This window comes from Falco peregrinus, chromosome 9 (genome assembly GCF_023634155.1).
Source record: "Falco peregrinus isolate bFalPer1 chromosome 9, bFalPer1.pri, whole genome shotgun sequence".
Classification (NCBI taxonomy): Eukaryota; Metazoa; Chordata; class Aves; order Falconiformes; family Falconidae; genus Falco; species Falco peregrinus.
In genome coordinates, this window is record NC_073729.1 from 19,419,476 (window position 1) to 19,441,537 (window position 22,062).

At 48.3% G+C, this 22,062-nt stretch overlaps 1 protein-coding gene across 1 annotated transcript; it reads left to right on the top strand.

Moving 5' to 3' along the window:
* The first annotated feature begins 476 nt into the window (after positions 1–476).
* Positions 477–20,447, top strand: LOC101910606 (acyl-CoA 6-desaturase). Its single transcript, XM_013304041.3, has 12 exons — positions 477–916; positions 5,088–5,198; positions 6,521–6,718; positions 7,080–7,181; positions 8,121–8,246; positions 9,722–9,782; positions 10,229–10,305; positions 10,481–10,578; positions 12,057–12,153; positions 13,264–13,343; positions 14,348–14,473; positions 15,744–20,447. Exons 1-12 carry the CDS (start codon positions 719–721, stop codon positions 15,793–15,795), a joined length of 1,326 nt encoding a protein of 441 aa, XP_013159495.1. The 5' UTR covers positions 477–718; the 3' UTR covers positions 15,796–20,447.
* Positions 20,448–22,062: the final 1,615 nt, after the last annotated feature.

Here is a 22,062-nt window from a genome sequence, read left to right on the forward strand (position 1 = left end):
GGAAAGGGAGAATAGGGGGGAAAAGGGAAAAGGGGGGGTAAGGAAGGAAAAGGAGAGAAGGGGGAGAAGAGGGAGAAGGGGGGGAGAAGGGGGGGAGAAGGGGGGGAGAAGGAAAAATTAAGAGAAAAAGAAAGTGGTAGGAGGAAAAAACGGGGTAGGGGGTGGAGGTGTAGAGCTTTTAAAGCAGGAGCCAAAATACCGAGTAAAGGAAAATCGGAAAGCGGAGGACAGGAGGGAGGGGAAGGCACCGCGCGCCCGCTGCGGGGGTCTGGGGGGGCCGGGGGGGCCCGTCCGGCTTCTGGCTTCGCAAGATCGCGCAGGGCCAATGGCCGGGAGCGGGCGGGCGGCGGGAGCGCCGGGATTGGTGCCGGGGCTCTGCTGATCCCGGTGGAACCTCACCGGGGGGGGGGGGGGCGGGGGATGCCGGGGGGGGGGGGGGGGCGGGAAGGGGCCGAGCTTCCCACAAAACGGGGCTGTGTGCAAGGGGAGAGCATCAGTGGGGGGAGGCAGCCTAGGGGGGCAGCTCCGAGCGGGCAGCAGGAGACAAAGAGAGGGGAGGGGAGGACATGAGCCCGGGCACGGGGGGAGAGCGGGGCATCAGCTGAGCTACAGTACGCAGGGAAAGCTCATCCCCTCCGGCACATCCCTGAGAAACGCAGGAGCAGGTGTGCTTCCCCCCCCGAGTTTTGGATAAGAAGACAAAGCAGCAAGTGGGCCCATGGGGAAAGGGGGTGAGAAAGGAGGGGAGCCGGAGGCGCAGAGCCGCTTCTATACCTGGGAGGAGATCCAGAAGCACAACCTGCGGACGGACGGCTGGCTGGTGATACAGCGAAAGGTGTATAATGTCACCCAGTGGGTAAACAGGCACCCGGGGGGCTACCGAGTGATCAGCCACTGCACCGGCGAGGATGCCACGGTAAGGACCCCCCGCCCGGCCACCCCACCCCAGCTCTCACCAGCTACCCCTGCTCGGTCCCTGCCCCCCAGCAGCGAGCTGCCGCCCGCTCCCCATCTCTCTGACACCTTCTGTGCACCCAGCGCATCTCCTTCGGAAGGCTGGTCCAAAGGGATACAGCTCCGGGGCCATCCACCCCGCTGAGCCCTTCGCGGCATCTGGAAGATTGGTTGGTAGAGATGGCTCGGCTCTGCTTAAATCCTGCTGGGTTGGCTTTGTCTCTTGGTTGTGCTGTGCCTTGAGCTCTGAATTCGTGAGCAAAGTGCCCCGAGTCTTCAGCGTGTAGCTCATGACATGCAGAGTCACAGCAGCCCAGCACAAGAAGGGGTTAACAAGAGGCCGGTCTGTGTTTCAGAGTTGTTTCTGTTGAGGAGGGTGAGCTTGAAGCTTTAAAGCAAGGAGCTTTTTACCTTTTTCCCCAGGAGGGAATTCTCTAGAGAATTTAGTTATAGGTTCCTACAGAAAAGGGATGGGGGGGCGGGAAAACCCTCACACCATTAACTGTTTGCTGCAGCTGCTCCTGCACTTCATAGCTGGGTTCAGCTACCTCTCGTGTTTCAGCAACTTAAAAAAAAAATCAAAACAAAACCACAACCAACCGAAAAAAAAAAAAACCCCGCACCCAAACAAAACCCTTGAAAAAGGAACAAATTTCTGTAGAGGTTGTTGTGGGCAGTTTCCCTCAAAGCCACCTGCTGCAGAAGTGCATCCAGAGAGCGTGTTCTCCCCCCAGGGCATTAGCCCATAGTTAGTAAAGTCTAAACTGCCTGAGAGCTTTTCCGAATATGTGCCTGGTAAGCAGCAGGAGAGACCAAGCTGTACCTTTAACTGTTTGTCTCCCATGGCTCTTAACACCTTAGCAAGGAGGAGGCTCTGTGTGTGGCAGGATGAACTGGCAAGAATTAATAACCTTCCTTTTCCATCGGTCTCCATTTACCCGTGGTCTGTGATTATTTTTCATTCTTTCTCTTGAAGCACTGAGATGCTTTTTGGTGTTCCTGCCCCCCTTCTGATAAATCCTCTGTATTAATAGCTTTCTCCCTCAAGAAGATGGGCCAGGTTTTACCTGCAGCTGCTTAAATGCAGGCCAGCTGAAACCAGAGGAGTTTGACTCCTATCCTCAAGAATTTAACTCGAGTGTCTCCACTAGAAAGCAAAAAGCATCTGCTATTGCGTTTGTCTTGCATCCTTACAAGGGAGACTGAAACACAGATCTGTGATTCTGCTACTGCTGGTCCTCCTCCCAGAGTACATTACATCCCACTATACTCACAGCTTGCTCCAGGAAGGCATGGTCTTCTGTATGCCCTGGAATTGTTCATCACTGCTCTGAGCGCTACAGCAGAATTGGCATCTGGCTTGTTGGCAGCTTCCCTGTGGTGGCTAACAGTTTACTGCCAAAAAACATCGCTCATTCAGGGTGACAAAGCCTTGGCTTTGGCCCTGTCAAGGCTTAACTAACAAGTTTCATTCTGCATTGCAAGATATCACAGGTGGAAGAGTTTAGGAGGAGGAAAAGGCAATTATAAAAATTCAGTTTAACATGTTTACCTTCCTGGCTCATATGTGGCTTCCATCTTTCTCACGCTCTCCTTAGCACCACGTGTAGTTAGGACCACAAACATGCACCAAAGGAACCTCAGCATCTTGTCTATTCATCTTGGACCCATCCTCTAGAGGATCATGTGTTTCCATCTACCCCTGATGCTCACTGAACCCCACCTCTGTGCTGGACCACTCTAAAGATACTCTGCTTTATGTGGGGATGTGTGAGTGGATTCCTCTCAGGATGCTTACAGGACAGCTAACTGAGAAGCTTCCCCGACAGCTGTTACATTCATACCAGGCAGGTTAGGAGTGCACAGGTTTCCGCTACAGGCACTAACAACACTGAGCTTTCATTCATTTTAGGCCAGACTTTGACAGCATGTTGGTCTGGGGCTACCTGTTCTGCTATCGCATCGTGCACAGTTGCCTTCAGAAAATGGCTTTCTGTTTTAGAGGTGTTCAAGGATGTGAAAGAACATCCTTGTACTGACAGCATTGAACACTTCAAATGCTCAGGTATTGTTCATACCTCAGTGATACAAAGCTTTTTTTCACCAAAAGCAGCTGGAATAATTCCCACTTCCTCACCCCCCATAAGACGCTTCAGCTTATTTGGCCAGCAGACCACGAAGTTGGGAGGTCAGGTGTAAGTTCCCACAAACTGCCTTTTGCCTTTTATCTCCTCTAGCACAGAACTGAGGGCAATTCACACATTCAGGGAACATCTTATATTCAGGACCTATTAGTGAAGTTGCTGCATGAGATACAGCTAATAAAAAAGCAAATCTTTCCATCACTGTAGCTTTCTGCCTGGTGATGGTAAGAGTATTCCGGAGATGTTATTCTTTCTCCTGCTTGGAGGCTATACGCTGATGGCACATATCTGTATTGCTTCTCAGTGAAGGTAAAACTTTCCTGCTGTCATTATTTCCTCATGGTATAGGCTTGCAACAGCAGCGAAGTGGAAGGTAGGTAGTGCAGTTTAGAGTAACAACTGTGTTTTGACATGCATGACTGCTTTCCTAACCAGCTCCAACCTTTACTTTTCATCCCATCCAGAAAAATGTGAGACTATTAAATTCAGAGGCAGAGGAGAACTCTCCCTGGAAAAAGTCATGACACAGCACTTATAAGCATGGTTAGAAAACATGTAGATAGGCTACTGGCAGGGAAGCCCAAGGTGGACAAAAATACCTTTTAGGTGGTCAGGCAGAAGCTGCTGTGCTGAGTCGCCCCCCAGTTAATACAACACAACTCATTTGGATCTCCATCATGGTGATCAGGCAGTACCTCCAAAGGCATTCCCCCCCCCCCCCCCCCCATTAGTTTAAATAATACTGAGTCAACATTCTCTAATGCTCCTTAGATGTTCACCCTCTTCCCCTTTCCCCTTCTCCCCTTCTTTTCACCCAAAATTGCAAAACCTTGCAGCAGGTGCAGTCACTTTGCCACTGATTCTGCTTTTCCCTCCCTTTTCACATCACCTGCAGATTGTACCAGGGAAGGAAACCAGCGACCGGGCTTAACATTTCAGTGATGCATTTACAGGTCCAAGAGTTGACAATGCTACAGCACTAGTAAAAAGGCTTAACGCTGGTCTGCTACCAGTTGTAACCTTGGGCAAGTCAGTCCTTTAGTGCATCATCCCCTCTGTTGAAGGGAGAGGACAGTATTTCTTAACCTCAGATGGGCTGTGAGGATAGCGCCAGAGAGGGTGAAGTATGCATAGATTATGGTAAAACAAATTAAATTCCTCAAAGTAGGGAAGGAAGCTGGTGATCCAGGGCAAATATTTCTTTGCATGGGAAACTCTAAACTGCCTGCAGCACAGGGCTCTAGAAACAGCTTTGCTGGTCCTAGAGTTTTACCTTCACTTTGGCACCAACAGAGTAACACCAGCGGCTGACCCAGCGCCATCCAAAAGCACCGGCCTCGTGCCTGCTGGGCCAGGTTTTGCCAGGGATGCAGTCCTGGGGAGCGGACCTGGACAAATGGATCCAAACTTCTCCCTGTGATAACAGGGATCGCTTTGTCCCTGCAATTGGTTAGATAGTTTGGGGTACTGGCATGAGAGCTGAGCTGAGAGTAATTAGGAAATCCCGGTGCTTTACGGAAGAAGCGCTCCTCAGTTTCATTTCTGGCATTTTGGTGATGTCCAGGTTCAGTCACCGCAGCCAACCCCTCTCTTGAATTGCCTCCAGGCAGCAGGCGTTTGAAGGGTATTTATATCTAGCAGGGATTGGCACAAATTCCTCTCGCCTACCTCCTAAGGGAATTAACAGGATTTAGGTATTTAGTTGCTTAGAAAAAAATTTCTTGAGGTGCCTTTCACCATATGTCTAGATAGCATCCCTGATCTCCCCGTTCGCTTGCTGCTAGATCAGTGGATCCATCAGCCTCCAGTAGGAGCACTGCACTGAACAGCGACCACAGAGAGGTGGGAGTCAGCCTGGCACCCCTCTTTGGCAGTGACGTGGGGGGCTGCAGAGAAGGACAGTGCTGGAGATGGGTGGGAATGATGCCATGAGTAGGAAGCAGCAACTTACTCCTGAATCTCACACCATTACTCCTGTTTCTGCTCCAGGATGCATTCCAGGCCTTCCACATCAACCCCACCTTGGTTCAGAAGTTTCTCAAGCCATTACTTATTGGAGAGCTTGCTCCAGGGGAACCGAGCCAGGGCCTAGATAAAAACGTGAGTATCTGTTTCTGAGGTGGGGGTTATGATGGGTACGTTCTGCCACCTTTTTTTTTTCCTCTTGGGATGTCTCCCAGGTCAGAGGCAGGCAGATTGTAAAGGTCTCTTCACTACAGGCAGCTCCAGAGAGGGAGACAAGTAGATGCTCAGCAACTGAACATCTCCAGGTAGCAATGTGCACATCCCAGTGTAGATTAAAATGTGTCTGGGAGGGAGGTAACGCGTTCAGCCTGGCTGTACAAGCCTTTCCTTTCCCATAGAGCCGACAGCTGCTGATTTCTAGCAGCCCATTCCAGGTGCTAGGCTGGACTGGTCCCATACCAAAGGGAAATGGGAACTGAGACATGTAGACTGGGAAATGTGCACCAGGTCTTGTGACTGGTGTCCCTTCTGCTGTTCTTTCTCTGGTGACCAAGCTCTAAAACATGCATCACTGCTTGCCTGTTATGGGGGAAGGAGAGGAGTAGGCAAAGAATTCTGAAAAGACTTCCAGACATGCTGCTCAGCACCTCAACAAGACCACAGCCACAGCTGTGCCGTGCATGGCACCAGCAGTAGTCACCTATGGGTGAGTTGAGCCAGAGGTCTCATTTTGGTGGCTGTGCTTAAGGAACAGAAACCCAGCAAGTACCTTTTCTACCCACTTGGCATCCTCAGGGCAGCTCTGTATCCCTGCCAGACAGTTTGTTCATTATTCAGGCACAGTGCATGGCAGGGCTGGCTCTCGCCACGAAACTCAATCCTGTCCTGTTGTTTGTGACTGGCCATGATTATGATATATCTGTATCACTCACAATAGAAGAGCCAGTGCTGACCTGCATTGACCTGGGAATGCTCTTCATGAGTGATTGCACGGTAGCTGCCCCATGTATTAAATAGACGATGGATACTCTGGGACTGGGTGCTCATCATCAGAGATCTGGAATTATACGTAGGTAATAGGACTGAATTTTCTTTCTCCAGCTCTCTCTTTAGTACTTGTAAAGCTCATTCAGACGAGAGTCATCAGCTGATGTAACTCTCAACAGAGCCAGGTAGCACTGCTGGTTCACAGCAGCGGGCTTGAATTACTCTCCTAGCCCGAGGTACAAAAGGTCAGGTTGTAGGCTTAGACCAGCCAGGATGCTTATTCATGGGGAAGTGCTATGAAATGTTGGAATAGAGGGCGAATATGGAGGCAGGTCCTTCTTTACTTCTGGAATAGCCAAGCAATGCAAGAAACAGCCAGGGTCCTTAGTGTGGAGCTTAGCCTGCCTTCCTTGGGCTCCTTCAGACTGACTTAGAAGCTCCGTACTGTGTCTTGCATGTCTCTCTTGCAGTCCCAGCTGGTGGAGGATTTCCGGACCCTGAGGAAGACGGCAGAGGACATGAACTTGTTCAGAGCGAATCCTTTGTTTTTCTCGCTTTACTTGGGCCATATTATTGCCATGGAAGTGTTAGCTTGGTTAATGGTTTCATACTTTGGTACTGGCTGGATCACAACTCTCATCCTCGCCTGCATCCTTACAACTTCCCAGGTGAGAAGCAGTAGGCACGGAGCATACTGGCTGCGCAGATCGCTCAGGAGGGGGCCAGTGTGCACTGAACTTCTCATATTAGATTGTGACTCACACATTTTTCTCACCTTTTTGGCCTTTCCTTCTACATGTTGGTGGGCTTGGTAGTGTTAAGTTCACGGTTGGACTCAGCAATCTTAAGGGTCTTTTCCAACCTGAATGATTCTGTGTTCTCCAGAATGAAAACAGAGATCTTCACCTTCTCACCTCAGCTAATTCCCTCTTTCCTCACACTCACAACTTGCCTTCTATCTCCTTTTCCTTCTATGCTTAACTCTGATTTCAAACAGCTTCCTAACTACTCGATTTTCCTTCATCCCAGGCTCAGGCAGGGTGGCTGCAACATGATTTTGGGCACCTCTCCGTCTTTAAGAAGTCTTCTTGGAACCACATCGTCCACAAGTTTATCATTGGACACCTGAAGGTAAGGGACATGGTGGACCAGGGCACTGTGGAAACACCTGCAGTCACTTTGACTGTTTTAAAGTAGGAAACTGCAGCTCTCTGCCTCTCCACAGTGAGCAGATGCACAAAGAACTTTGTGATCATTGCACATGGAGCTGTTGTGCAGAAGAGGGACGAGACCATAATCGTAGCTGTTTCAGAACACAGTAGTTCCACAAGCTTCAGTGGAACCACACCAGTTTACAGCAGCTGAGGACAAAGCTTATTAAATTACATAAACCCCTATTTTAACATCATATTTTCACCGTGCACTTCACCAAGGTATAATATTTTTTAAATGTCCCATCCTGTTACATCCCATCCATTCAAGGTGCCTTCAGAACTATCCTGGGCAAGGTCCAGTGCAATCCAGGCATTTGAGCATCCACCTGCAGTAGGAGCTTACCAAGGTTGGGACATAGCTTTGCCCGTTCTCCCAAAGCCAATTCATCTTGCCTGGTCCCTCACAGCCACAGGCAACAGTGGGGAACCACTATGATAACCAGTAAGGCAGCAGCAGGGTTTAGTGGTGGACTTGGTAGTGTTAGAGTAATGGTTGGACTTGATGATCTTATAAAGCCCTTTTCCAACCTAAATGATTCTATGATTCCACGATTCGGCTACTAAAAACAGCTTTATGTGTGGGAAGACATGGTGATGTCCGACTCACTCGGAGCATATTTATTCCCTGTTCTTTTAATATTGATGATCCTTAGCAAGGGCAGACCAGCCCTTTGAAACCAGCTGTCTCATAGCAACTGACAGCTTAGCCACTGCTTATTGCTACTTCAGAAGCACACAGCAGTTTGGCCATAACCTGAGTTGCACTGTTTTAGTTTCTGTACATGAATGGGTAATCCTACCGTTAGAGGAACTGTCGTTTCCCATGGATTAACAACTTGTTCTTGTATCTGCCCAGGGTGCCTCTGCAAACTGGTGGAACCATCGTCACTTCCAACACCACGCCAAGCCCAACATATTCAAGAAGGACCCAGATGTGAACATGCTGCATATTTTTGTCCTTGGAGATATTCAGCCTGTTGAGGTAAGGCAAAGTGAGTAAAACATGGAAAACAATTGTCCTAAGGGACTTTGGAGAATGCTTGTGCATTTGTCACGTGTAGGGAACTTACGTACTGGTATGGATAGAGAATGTCTTGCACGAGAGGCAGAAGGGGTCTTATATATGACTAAAATGAAAGCCTTCTCCTGGGGTATAAAAAGGCTGTTGTCTAGAAGATGTAAATCAGTATCATGCTCTTAAACGTGTGGCTACAACCCATTGGAAAATCTTGTGCCTGCCAGCTGAGTTTAAAAGTGGACAGTGGTTCTACCACTTGAAGGAAAAACTAAGAATGTAAACATTTAAGACAACAAGGAAAACTGGATCATCCCCCTACAAAATATCTGAAATATTAGGCCATCATCAGTCTACCCCAATACTCTTTAATGCTTGCATATAATCCTTTTCCAGATGATGCTAACTAAGCACACAGCTTTTCAGAGCTCAGACCAGAATGATGTGCCTGATTTATTGGCACTACAAGACTTACCTTTATTGGGAAGTTGCTATGCTGGAAGCAAAAATGCAAGTTCACAGCAATCCAGGTTCTCTATGTGGTAGCTCCTTGTGTGAACACTCCTGGAGCTCAAGAAAGACACTTCTTATAGCTCTAGATATTTCACTATGGAGATGAGGTTAGGAGACCAGGTGTTCTTGGTTCCCTCTATTCATCGAAAAGAAATGGGCACCTACAGAAATGCAACAACCTGAGGTCTACCTGTGTGTGGAGAAACTTCTCTGCATCTGCTGTCTGTGGGTGGACCACAGTAATAAAGAAATCAGTGCAGAATAGCTCTCAATGCTCTATTTCCTATCACTTACATATCAAACTATTTATATATCTTTATGTATTTTATATATTTACTATCAAACATACAACATTACTATAATAATAGTGATATTATAGATTTAAGCACGTCTATGTGACTTGCTGTCATAACAGCTAAGGACCACGCCAGTTCTCCCCCAGTTGGTGATGTAAGCTTTTACAAGTCCTGGCTGATGGCAGGAGTCCCTGGGGGCTGCAGAAGTTGAAAATGGTTGGGATATTCTGCGTGGAAGACTCCCCAGGGATCATTGTCTTGCACTGACATCCCATGTAGTGACTTACCAAAGGTCAGACTTTACGCCTATCACGTTTGTAGCCCTGACGATGGAGACAATAGCAGCTCTTGCCACAGCCACAGGCATGGCAGGAGGTGGAGAGACGCGTTCAAATGCCATCAGGCTCTCAAGTAAATAGAAATTATCTGAATATCAAGCCAGGAGACTTTAAAAAGGAATTTACACCCAGCACAATTGCAAAGTCAAGATATTTAACTGTACCAAAACACTTTTTACCTGGTGGTGGAAATTTAGTCAAAGTTCTCCAGTCAGTAAAGAAATATTGCAGAGAATCTTCTCTTACATGTGAGTGTCATAACCCAAGCCTGAACTTTCTCCTCCGTGTCCTGCAGTACGGCAAGAAGAAGCTGAAGTACCTGCCTTACAACCACCAGCACGAGTACTTCTTCCTCAGTGAGTATCTGCCCTGCACTCTTCCTTTCTCCCTGAACACCAGTTGACCTTCCCAGCCCCTACTGTGTTAGCTCCCTAGGTCTCAGCTCATCCTGCCCTTCCTCAGGACCACCATCCCCTGTGCAGGTCCCAAGATCAGTTCAGTATATAACTTCAGTGATATCCAAGCACCTTGAACATTGCCAGCATGGCCACATAAAGCAAGGCAAAGCACTGAGGCTGGGAAATAACCCCGGTGTGAGAGGCTCCATGGAAAAAAAATGCATGTTATCAGCCAGTGCTCTTTGATAAGTCAGGATGAACAAGGTGTGCAGCCCCAGCACCACAACCCACCTCTCACCAGTGCTGGGCAGACCTTCCCTAGAACCAGTCCTAAGTCACTGCCTCGCTCATGTCACACACCTTTCCACCCCTCTGATGGCCAAAACATGTCCTTTGCTTTGCAGTCTTCCCGCCTCTGCTCATCCCTGTATATTTCCAAATCCAAATTATCTCGACCATGATCAGGCGCAGGTTCTGGGCGGTGAGTGAAACGTTCCCTCCATCTTTATGGGGTCCGGCTGACTCGGAGGGAGGGAGGCCAGTGGGCCAGGATCACACTTTCCTGTATTAATTAACTAGTGTCCCTAATGTCACCAGAAAGGACATGTTGTATGAGACTGGCAAAGTGATGCCTAATGTCTTCTCTCTTCCCCTAGGACCTAGCCTGGGCCATCAGCTACTACATGCGCTACTTCATCACATACATCCCGTTCTATGGCATTCTGGGATCCCTGTCTCTCCTCACTTTTGTCAGGTAGGAGATAAAGGGCATCCCCACTGCTCTCCCCTCCCTCCAGTGCCAGACAAACCAAGCCTCAGCTCTGCTGTGCCCCGCAGTCCTTCCTTGTCCAGGTTCTCTGCAGTCACTGGCCTCACTGTGTGTTATCTTGGCTATTCCCACCGCTTCGCTTTCCTCTTCTCATCTCCCAGCTCCACCTGTCCACCAGAGCCGGCTCTGGTGCTCGGCATCTTCTCCTGCCCTTGTGATGGTCCAGCCAGGGTTCTCTTTTCTTTCCTCGTTCCCTGTCCTCACATGCTGCCTGATTCCAACACATTTATGCATTTTATCCACTTTGGTCAAGGCTGGACCCTTCCAGAGTACTTCAGGCCACCCTCTTCCCAGCTTACTGGGAAGGGAATTCAGGAGCCCTCCTGAGCACTGTATGTGCTTCCCCTGTAAGTGAAACTTCTAGGCAGACATTTCATCCCAGTGAAGAACATTTTCTAAAACAAAATGTGTTCAGTTTTTAGTAAAAAGATGTAAAAAAGACAACAGATGTGCAAAAACCTTCACAGTATTAGAATTAATGTCACTCTTCATGACTTCAGTTTTTATAGTTTCCAAACACTTTGGACCTCAGGTGAAGAGGAGACTTGAGAGGCATACACCTGTGTGAGTGCCTAGCGGAGCTTCTCAGGCTGAAACACTTCTGACAACTAACCCACAATTTCCAAAACTTCTGGATTTTGACTAAGCAAAGAGTGCGAGAAGAAAGGCAAAATTGCAAATTGAGATCCTCTGCCCTCCCAGAACAAACCTAAAGACTAGAACAAGGGTGTTGTGGGCAGGCATCTTGTCAGCACACAGAAACTGCAGCAGGTAAAGAGAAGAAAGTGCATTGCTCTCGACTGCTGTACAGGTGCTAAAAATGCAGTTCTATACCATAAGCAATAAACAAGCTGCTCTAAGGCGATAGCCGGCCCAGGGCAAAGCTGAGACTTATGGCAAAGGGACCGAGAGAGCACAGGGCAGCTGGGAGCTCCCTCTGAGCTGAACTTGGTGCCCAGAAAGCTAACACCGATGGGCAGGTGGATTTTGAAATTGTGTATATCCATCAAGCGATGGGAAAGGTGAAAATAGTTCTGAGGATTTCTAAACTGGGGCTTGGTTGTTTTTTTGGGGGGAGTTGGATCATCTTTATTTACCGAAAGGCAAAAATAGCATGAGAGGTCAACCCACTTCTGAGGGGGAGGGCTAGCCCAGTGGGATGTCCTGCGTGGATTGAACCATAATTGCATTCATCCCAGGGGCATAAAGAGGGGAAGGGAAATTCATCACAGAAGTGATTCTCTCTGCTTTCCATAGAAAGGGAGGTAATTACCTCAATACCCGAGAGAAACACTTTCCCACAGCCTGTGGCTCCTGCTGCTCCCTGCCACCCCCACTCTGCTTACCTCGTGTCCCGACCTGCAGTGCAAACTGTCCTGCTTCTTGCCCATTTGTTTTTGAAGGTTTCTGGAGAGTCACTGGTTTGTGTGGGTCACCCAGATGAATCACATTCCAATGGAAATCGATTGTGAGAAGCACAGAGACTGGCTTAGCTCTCAGGTAACTGGGAGGGGAAAGAACACCCCTGGCTCACCCCAAAACAGGTTAGAAATTTGCCCAAGGAGCAGGTGGGTTACCACCGTCCCTTGGCACTAGTGTATGGTCTCTGTCCCTCCCATAAAGATGTTCTCCCCAGGGCCAGCAGTGCTGAGTCAAGGCATGGAAGTCCAAACTTCTGTAATTAATTTGACAATTAAAAGATTAGTTCAGATTTGAGGCAGCATCAGGTTCCAGAAGCATGCTCTGGCTTTCCTGCGTGGCGTGTGTCAGCAGCTGCATACGAGCAAGCAGGAGGGCCCTGGTGCAAATCGGAGCTGAAGGGAGAGTGCAATAGATTTCCAAAGTCTGTACTTCAGCAATGAGGACTGAAATGAAAACCCGCTGCTTTCTACACCTTTTCAATATCCAGTCGGACAAATCCACCCTGCTGACAGGACACTCTTAACCTCTTACTTACTGGTTGAAGTTCTATAGTGTATGATGGAGGGAGATAAGCCTCTTTGATGCTGATGTGGTTTTATGATGCATCTTGTGGGGGTGAGGAGAGTATGTCTCCTATGGTTACTGCGTAGTAATCACAGCTTTGCCAGTTCAGTGTCAGAGCATTTTAAGAAAGACTACCCAATTTTACTATCATTAATAGTAAAAGTAGCCAAGAAATATTTCCAGAATATTCAGACCTTGCACTTCAGGCAAACTGGGTGATAACTAGCTGGGATGGGGAAGGCAGGCTTTCTGTGTCCATGCATTTTTCCTCCCCCATTTTCTACCTTGGCACTGTTGTTCGCCATATCATGCTGAACCGGAGAGGTTTAGGAGTCCCTGCGTGGACCGCTACGAGGTGATTCATCACAGAATGCCCACAGACTGCCTCCTTACGCTGTCCCCTTTGCCACTGCTCAAACCCGTGGGGGCACAGGCAGCACGGCAGGGGACAGTGAGCCCTGAGGGAGGGTTCAAGCTCCCTTGTGGCACCCGGCTGTCTCAGCACATGTCCCACGTCCTCAGAGCCACGCAACAGGTACCAGCCCTGCCACGGGCTAGAGGAGCTGTGCTGATTTTGGGGTGAGGCTCCCCTCAACCTTCACAGCTGCTCTCTTGCCTTCACAGCTGGCCGCCACTTGCAATATCGAGCAGTCCTTTTTCAACGACTGGTTCACCGGGCACCTGAACTTCCAAATCGAGCACCAGTGAGTATGCACCCAGCGTGATTTAGCTGTTACCAGGCTGTCGCAGCACCGGGCTTGAGGGGAGGGAAAGTCTGCTAAAGGAACGTATGTGGGATGGGACAGGATCTTTGGAGTGCTACTGTATGCCAAGGAGAGAGTCCCAGCCTACTGGGGGTCGTAGTCTGCTTCTACCTTCTACTACAGGCACGGCATCTTTCTCTCTTGCTACCACACACTTCAGCTTTCACTCTCACAATATTAATTTGGGGGTTAATTAGGAGTCAGCAGTACACATCCACCAGTTGCAATGGCTATGGACTCAAAATCCTAAGCTATTTGAACTTGAGTATCCATTTCAGAAACTTCCCCTCCCCTAAAGCACTTCAGTGTCCTTTGGCAGGTGACAGCCGTGTGGGACCGCGTGCGCTGCTGGGTGCCAGGTTCCAGGAGAGGCATTAAATCCAGGGCCACAGGGACAGTCTGTGCCAGGGAGAACACAAAGTGCAAAACAAACAGCTTTTAGGGTTTGGAAGTCAGTTTGGGAAATCTCCATTGAATGGCACAAGGGCAAGGTGATCCCAAATTCTTCTTTACCTGCTTCTCTGTTCCATGAGCTTCCAAAAGTGGGAAGGGGAGTCACTGGGAATTCAGTTCAGCAGATGACAGTGGATGTTGCCCAAAGGAAACGGGGAACGGCCGTGTCAGCAGGCTGAGACTGTTCCCTCGCTCCTGTGCCCCTCGCACTCCTGGCTGAGCTGACTTCCATCACCCTCTGGAGCACAGCTTGGCCGTGAGGCACGGCAGAGTGGCAGAAGAATCAACACAGGCAGTTTCCACAAGCCTCCTCGAAACAGAGGGCTGTAAATCATGGATACCTCACCATGCCTCGTTTTCTTTTGCTGCTTACACAGCTTGAGGAGGAGGCATTAGTAATTAGCCCCTGTGAGGAGGCAGGCAGAGATGCCCAGCCCATGGGGTTAGTCTCTGGAGTTTTCTTAGGTTTGTTTTCTCTTTCTCTATTCAAGCTTGTTTCCAACAATGCCACGGCACAACTTCTGGAAGGTTAAGCCTCTGGTGAAGTCATTATGTGCCAAGCACGGAGTCCAATATGAAGAGAAGCCTCTTGGAAAAGCCTTCGCAGACATCATTGGGTAAGGTCCTTCTGGTATCACCTGCAGCTTGCAGTTCGCTGTTGCATGAACATCTTGTATTGTCTAGTACAGAGAATTCAGGATGCTATAGACCGTTCCAAAATACCACGTCGCTCTGTTGTAATCTGGTGTCGGTCTGTTAATAACCTTCATATTGCAGCCCAAGGAGCACTCTCAGCAGTGTTGACCCACAGCAGAAATGACACAGCTCCACTGGCTCAGTGGACCAAGGCCAGGGGACAGCTGGTGACAGGTTAATTCACAACATTGTGGGGGAAGGAACAACCATCCCCCCAGAGCAGCTTCTGCAACCAGGGCACTGCTATTGGAGTACCCAATACTTTGCCTTTTGATGGGTACTAACCTGATCTAGTAGGGACTTTTTTTTTGATTGTACCCTTTTGACATGCTCTTCTGACAGCTGCCAGCTTGGGGAGCTGCCAGCATGGCCTCGGGCGGCGGAGGGAGATTTATCAGCAGGGAATGGGGCAGGTCACAGCGTGCTGTTCCCATTGCAGCCCTGCCAGCAGCAAAGGGTATTCCCTGCGGGCATGGTTGAAGACTAGTCTAATAGTCCTAGTCAGGCAGACTCTGTGTTAATGTTTCAGTCTCAGTTACTCCACAGGGAATAATTCATGACAGGGAACATGAGAAAAGTATTCCACAGCTTAGGATCTCTGCTGGCAAACCGTTCGAAGCAAATACACATTAAAGCAGACTGGCCCCAACATGCAGAAGAGCTGAAAACCAGTTCAAAACTTCCTTTGCTCCTGTCATCCAGTTAGCAGAGGAAAAGGCATGCAACAGTGCTCCCCGCATCCCACCTTACGCCGCCTGTGTCCCTACACAAATTCCCAGAAGCCATCTCAGCAATTACTTGCCCTCCCAGCAGAAGGGTTTTGTCAGAGCACTTTTGAGCCCAAACCAGCTCAAATCTGTCATGTCATATTTGTGGAGCTGATGTAGATGGGAAATTCCGTGTGAGAATTCCCAGGGGGAAGTGGGGAAACACCTTCAGAGGTGCAGTGTGGTGAGCCCAGGCAATTCTTCCCTGTTTATTCAGGGCCAGAGGGTCTGCAGATAACATGGTGGGCACCAGGGGAAGTTCTTGCTTGCTCTGGCTCATGATGGCATCTGCTATACTAGGGAAAGACATCCAGTGTTCTAAGGATTCACATGCAAATTCAGTAACAGGTTTCTTTGTAGGAAAAAAAATGATGGAGGCAAGGTTCACATGCCAAACAGACTTCTCCTTGTTTCCTTCCCACAGGTCCCTAAAGAAATCTGGCGATCTATGGCTGGACGCTTACCTCCACAAGTGAACGTGAATCTTAGTGGGGAGGTGTGAGTGACCGGGAGGGATGGGGGGGTGCGCAGGGGGGAAATCACACACGTGTCTTTTACTCTCAGATTTCAATCTATATCTATGTGCACAATTGGAGGGGTGTTCCTGTCTTGTCAGCTGATACTGGTATGGGCTCAGGCAACTTGCTTAATCCAGGCAGATTTAAAATGTGCTTCAGAGGATGAAAAGCGATGCTGGTATTGCACAAAGTGGAAGGTTGGGAGAGGACGGAGAGGAGTAGTGTCTAAAACAAGGGCATTAATATCTGGCCTTGATCTTCTCTTCACAAGATTCATTCTAATTCGACTTAAACCACACAAGCCCCCGATTCACAGACGCAGGAGAGCTGGTAGGCTTCAGTGAGCATTTGCAGTCCAAGGGTGTCCCAGTCAGCTTGTGCCTCTTTCCTCTTTCCTGTGGTGGTGGAAAAGAGGAGCTCAGCAGAGAGTTCCATTTTTTTATCAAGGGAAAAATAACATGGGCCATGATCACCATCACAACAGGGAGCTCGGGGGGGCTGTGATGCCCCACGGGGACCGGCAACCAGGGTACCATGCTGTGGCTTGCAGCCCTCCCAGAGCCCAGCTCTCCTGGCCTCCCTCCTTTCTCTCCCTCCTTTCTTTCTGTAACCATAGCATCACTTCTGTAAAAGCTGATAGCAACCCTGCACAACTAATATCTAACCACCTCTCAGCAGGGTTAATATAGCTGTATTTTTATGACCAGCCCCTGTTTCCAGGGGTCCGTGGAAGATCTTTGGGCTTAAACAGCAAAACACCTCCTTTAGGAGAGGGTCTGTTTTCTCTGTAATGAGCAACAGGTCTGGTGTTGCATGATGGTTGTCAGTAAATTACACAAAAGACTGAAATAAGTCACATAAGCAAAACTTAACTAATTGCTTGCGAGTGCTCCAGCCTAACCACAAACGGTCTTTTCACCAGACCGTGCTGCAGCAACACGCGGTTCTGCCTGCCTGCACATGCCTGGCAGCCACCAAGCCTGTTTCTGCGTGTCACAGGCCAGCAGCGGTGGCACTGTTCACCCTTCCCTTGGGAGCCATCAGCAAAGAAAATGAATTCTCCTTGCAAAAGGAGAGCCTGTGCCACCATTTGACCTGCACCCCCAGCCCTGCGGGGAGGCAGCTGAAAAGGGGATTGACCAGGCTCTGCTGGTGATACAAAACCTTCTGCAGAGCCCTCTTACAGGTTGTCTAAACCTCTATTTTCTGCCCAACACCTAATTACCAAAAACCATTAATGGCTTATCAGGAGGTACGTTTGAACAGCTTCCAGGTGCTTCTGTAACAGGCAACCTGATCCCAAATAAATCATGAACTTTAGATTCAGTCGTACAACACCAGAAGAGACCTACCCTTTTGTTTCTGACCAAGGAGCATGGTTCCAAAGGCAGGCTGCAGTTCCAACAGCTGTCTCGTCGCTCACTGGAAACACACAACAGGGACCCTCCGGTTATTAGGCAGTGGCTTTGCATGCCTCATTACCTTGCTGAGCTCTGAAACTGGATCTTCTCCGTCCAGTCCTTGAATGCTAACAGAATCCCACAGGATCAGCAAGGTTCTTCACAAACAGAGACAACTCCAGGGCTGTGGCCAGCCACTTCAAAAAATAAATGTATCCCCCCACCCATCTTTGGAGAATAAGATGAGATTACCTCTTCGCTTACAGATGGGAAATTCGTAGGCAGGGCTGCTACTTAAGGTTTGTAAAGGGCTTGTTCTGGTGTTCTTGCCCATCCCTAAGCTGGCAATACCCAAATATCACTAGGAATGGTTAGGATGAAAAGCTGCTGTTTCTGGGGTATCTGAAGCTCAAACGCACTTTGAGCAAATTTTATAGTTGATTTCTAATAGCATGAATGATCACATCCTTCTGGGTGCTGCGATTTCCCAGACAGGTAGTAATGAGCTAGCCTGGAATTGTGACTAACACTGTTAAGACTGTCTTAATATGTGCATCTCTGACTCCTTGAATGTATCTCACTGTCTCTGCTCCAGCACGGATGACCACAAGCACACAGTAGCATCTGCAGCGCAATCTTTTAAATATTCAGCTTATTTTTCTGATAGTTCATATTTTTTCACCCCTCCAGTTCCTATTTCCAGAGCAAATATTTTCTTGATACAGCGGCCTCTTCCTCTGTAGTGCTGTCCCCTCTCTCTTACCTTTATTCTTCAGAAGTGGTTTGCTTTTTAACATCTAGAGAAACTGAAGCAAACTGGTAGCTCAGCCTACATAAAGAGTCCTGCTCTAGCAGCTTGGCTTTCCTCCTTGCCACTGACCAGCCTACTGGAAGGAGTGTTTTTCTGCTAGAAGCACAAAGTACTGCCAACACAACCTGGCCTGACAGAAGATGGCAGCTACTACTGATGGTGGCTGAATGAACTTGAAATGTTCAAGGAGAACAACCATGCTGCACCAACCTGCAGAAGACCAGCTCTTAGGCAAAGGAGCAATTTTTTTTTCCCAAGACCTTAGCAGAAGATACCAAAGGCAAGAAAGAGGTGACAGGAGAGATCTTGATGTTAATTCTTCCCCGGTTACTTGCTTCTTACAGACTCTTGAAAAATTCCCTTGTCATGAAAAATGTTCAGTTGCTCAAATCCCGAAATAAAACCTGTGCAATGTTATAGTCAGAACTGATTTCCAAGCGTCATGCATCGCCCCTGCTGTTGCAAGAGAAAGAGGGCTGTTCTGCAGCAAACAGGTCACCAACCCTTTGTAACGAGCCACTTTCTTAGCCATGGAACCTACATGTGCAAAAAATTTGGTGAAAATGTAAGGTGCTGGTTCCTTTTTCAGGCAAAGTCTCTCTGGCTCGTGTAGTTTCTTCTCCCTCCAAAAAGTCCTAGCCCTCTATCTTGGAATTCAAGCTGTTTCGACATGCCTTGATGTACATATTTCTCCATCCTTTAACTGGAGCAGGTCAAACAGATCCCTGACGAAGAGTCCTGGAAGTCTGGAGCAATCTGCTTCATTATAATTTTAAGTACCACCAAAGTGAAATTAGATTTACAGGAGATTCCAGAAGTTTCAGTAAAACTGCAGACACAGGTGGATATAAAGTTCTCATGATGTTGCTTGGCTTTGTCTCCAACCTGAGCAAAAGGCAGCCATCGGCCACACATGAGCATCCCTCGCAGGTTACAATTTGCCATCAAAATGGTTCAAACACAGAAATTTAAGTGCAGTTTTGCACAGCTTTCTGAGGACCGTTAGCTAACTAGTTTCTCTGAAAATAATGAAGCGAAATCTTGTACACTTTCTCTCTTGATAAAGGTCATTTCACTCGCCCTGTAATGAGACACAAACACATACACAAAAAAAATAATCTGTGAAACAAGCTGTGAGCCTGCCAGGGTTTATTTACCCCAGCTAAAGCACATCAATGGCTACGTGAGCACTTGGCAATGAAGAGAGGCCACGAGTTGGAAACACAGAGTTTGTTTCAGGGCAGATAATCAAACAATAGGCAGAAAAGGGCTGGCTTTGCTTCTCTGCAGCTGCTTGTTTAGCAGGGACTGGAGCAGAAGCTGGAGGACCAGGATGGTCAGAGACACTTGGCAGAGAAAGGCGTTAACTGCAGCAAGCGCAGCAAAGGCAAGAGGAGCCTCTGGGCAGCAGAGAGAGATGGGCATGTGTTTTGGGAGAAGTACAGAGATGGGAGAAACGTGGGAAGGGAACAGACTGGGGAGGGATGTATGACAGAGTGGGAGAAAAAATACCAAGAGGGTGGAGAGAGAAGAAAATGAACTTGAAATCAGGTGTCCCATATGCTCCCATTTGTTGCTGCTACCTGCCTGGACGACAGCTTATGCCAGAGACACGAGGCAAGACCAGGCAGAGCGGAGGGTTAGAGCCGGCGAAGGCTGGCAGCTCCCTCGGCACCTCGCAGCGAGCTGGATCTGGACAGAGCTCACCCTCCCGCAGCTCTGGGCAGGGGCAGGACGGGGTAACGCGCACGGTGCCCCTCAGATCATTGCAGTCCTCTGGAAAGCGCCTGCTTCTCCTGCACTGGGGCTGAGCTAGGTTGGAGCTGTAGCCCAGAACCTTCAGCAACAAAAATTAACTCCACGGAGGCCATGGGTCTGTGCCAGCTTGGTGAACTAACTAGAAACCGAGCCCCATGTTTCCAGGCAGAGGCACAATGGGAATTAGGGGACTTGCATTAAAATTGTTTAACTTTAAGCACAAATTTAAGGAGTCCAAGATCCCAGTTGCTTACTGCAATAGGGCTTGGGAAGCTCCGAGCACCAGCAGAGCCCTGTCAGGACATGGCTCCAGGCACCATCACTCCTTGCTACAGGGGCTGATCACACTGGCTGGATTTTAGGTCTTCAGAGACATCCTTTTCTTTCTGTAACAAGCTGCCATGTCCTATCCATGGCCTCTTCTAGTACATTCTTTCTTAAGAAAGCCTTCCTAACAAAGCCGTAACATTTCAGCTGTTTTCTAGGAGCTGTTAAAACATCAAAACCACATTCCTTACAGAACAGGCCCTGATTATTTTGTTCTTTAAAAATAAATAAATAAATCAGTAACTCAAAAAAGAATATTTTTCTTGTGTATTCTACTGCTCAATAAAATTGTAACTATTTGTTGACCATAAAAATGCTTTATGTGTTTTTTCCAGAGTCACTGCAGTGCTCAGAGAATGTTTCCTCTTGGAAACACCTTCGGCAGTGCAAACCTGCCAGCGGGCAGCATGAAGCCGGCTGGGCTGGCCAGGACATCGGGGTGTCCATGTCCCCGTCCAGCTCCGGCTCTGAGAACGTGTGTTCAGATCCAGAACTCTTAGAGGGTCAGGATAGGCTTTGGCATAAAGGGTGATTCAAGTCTGAATTTCAGCTATAGTACCAGTTCAAAACCAGATCCCAGACCAAGAATTGTGGAAGCAAACTCTAGAAGAGGATTTGGGATCAGACTCACTGATTATGGCTCCTGTCCTTTTATAGAGGAGCTGTTACCTAGTGATTGTGGAAAGTTCTTTTTTTACTTCACAGGGTGAAATTAGTGACACTACTTTTATAGGACTGGCTTTTACAGCATGGATTTAGCAGCCTCCGCACAGCCCAGGAACACTGGTCTGCTTACCCTCAGCTCGGGAACAGGCACCCAGGAAAAGGAGATGGTCCCGTAGAAAGATTTGCCCAGCCATTCACACCCAGCCTGCAGGGCACTCAGGGAGGGAACTGGGAACAAAACCTGTATGAAAACTTCCATAGGAGCTTCTTACAATTTGTCTAAAATGCAATTTTCTGCCCATTCATGGCTCATCCAGAGGTACGGTGAGCAGCTTGTGGCGGCTTTTCTAACCGACAACTTGATCCAGTGTTTCACTGGGCTTCAGGTCAATACCAGCAGTGGGGTTTAAAAAAACTGGGATAACTAAGAATTAGTTCTTGCAAACAAACCCACCTGAACCCGATCAGATAGAGGAGCACCCAACAAGGGAGAGAGGCTGCAAGTAGGAAGCACATAGGCTGTCCTAGGTCAGGAGATGGAATGATGGTTGGGGATGTCCACTCTATGCTTATCTGTTATCTTAAGTCAATACTACAGTTTTTCAGAGCACACATTAATTGCTTCATAGGTAAACTCATCCTGTGCAGAAGGCCATGGAACGCAAAACAGAAAATGACCCTGCCCTGCCTCATTATTAGGACTTCTATTCGATCCTAGAATAAACACATTCCTCTAATACAAACACAGGGACCTCTTACACAAAAATAAACCATTACAAGTTGATATATCTCCTGGCTTTCTTCCCTGGGAGTGCAACAGTTTCCAGAACCTCTGAGCATCCTAAGGCAACACAGCTTGAACCTCTCAGCATCCCAAGGCAACGTGGCTTGAAGGGGAGCAAAGACCTGGGAGTCCTGAGGTCACGTTCTGGTTTAAGAAGCCTGCACGCCAGCCACAACTCATAGCCGTGCTGAAACGTTCTTGGGTTTTTCACAGGGCTTGTACCTCTGCTGGGAATCTACAGGCATTAGTTGAAATGTGGCAAGCCAGCCAGTTTTCCAAGTTTTATCTTCCACAAGCTTAGGCTCAGCTTGTCCAAAGTTCAGGTCATCCTTCAGGTGCGAAATTGGGAAACCGTACTGGCCCTGCGAACCCAAAAAGTGGCTGGGTTGCCTTTTTTTTTTTTTTAATTTATCTGACTGTAAGTGTCAGTAAGCTGTGACAGACTAAACTTTCCATGGACTAGATGAAATTAAGCCTTT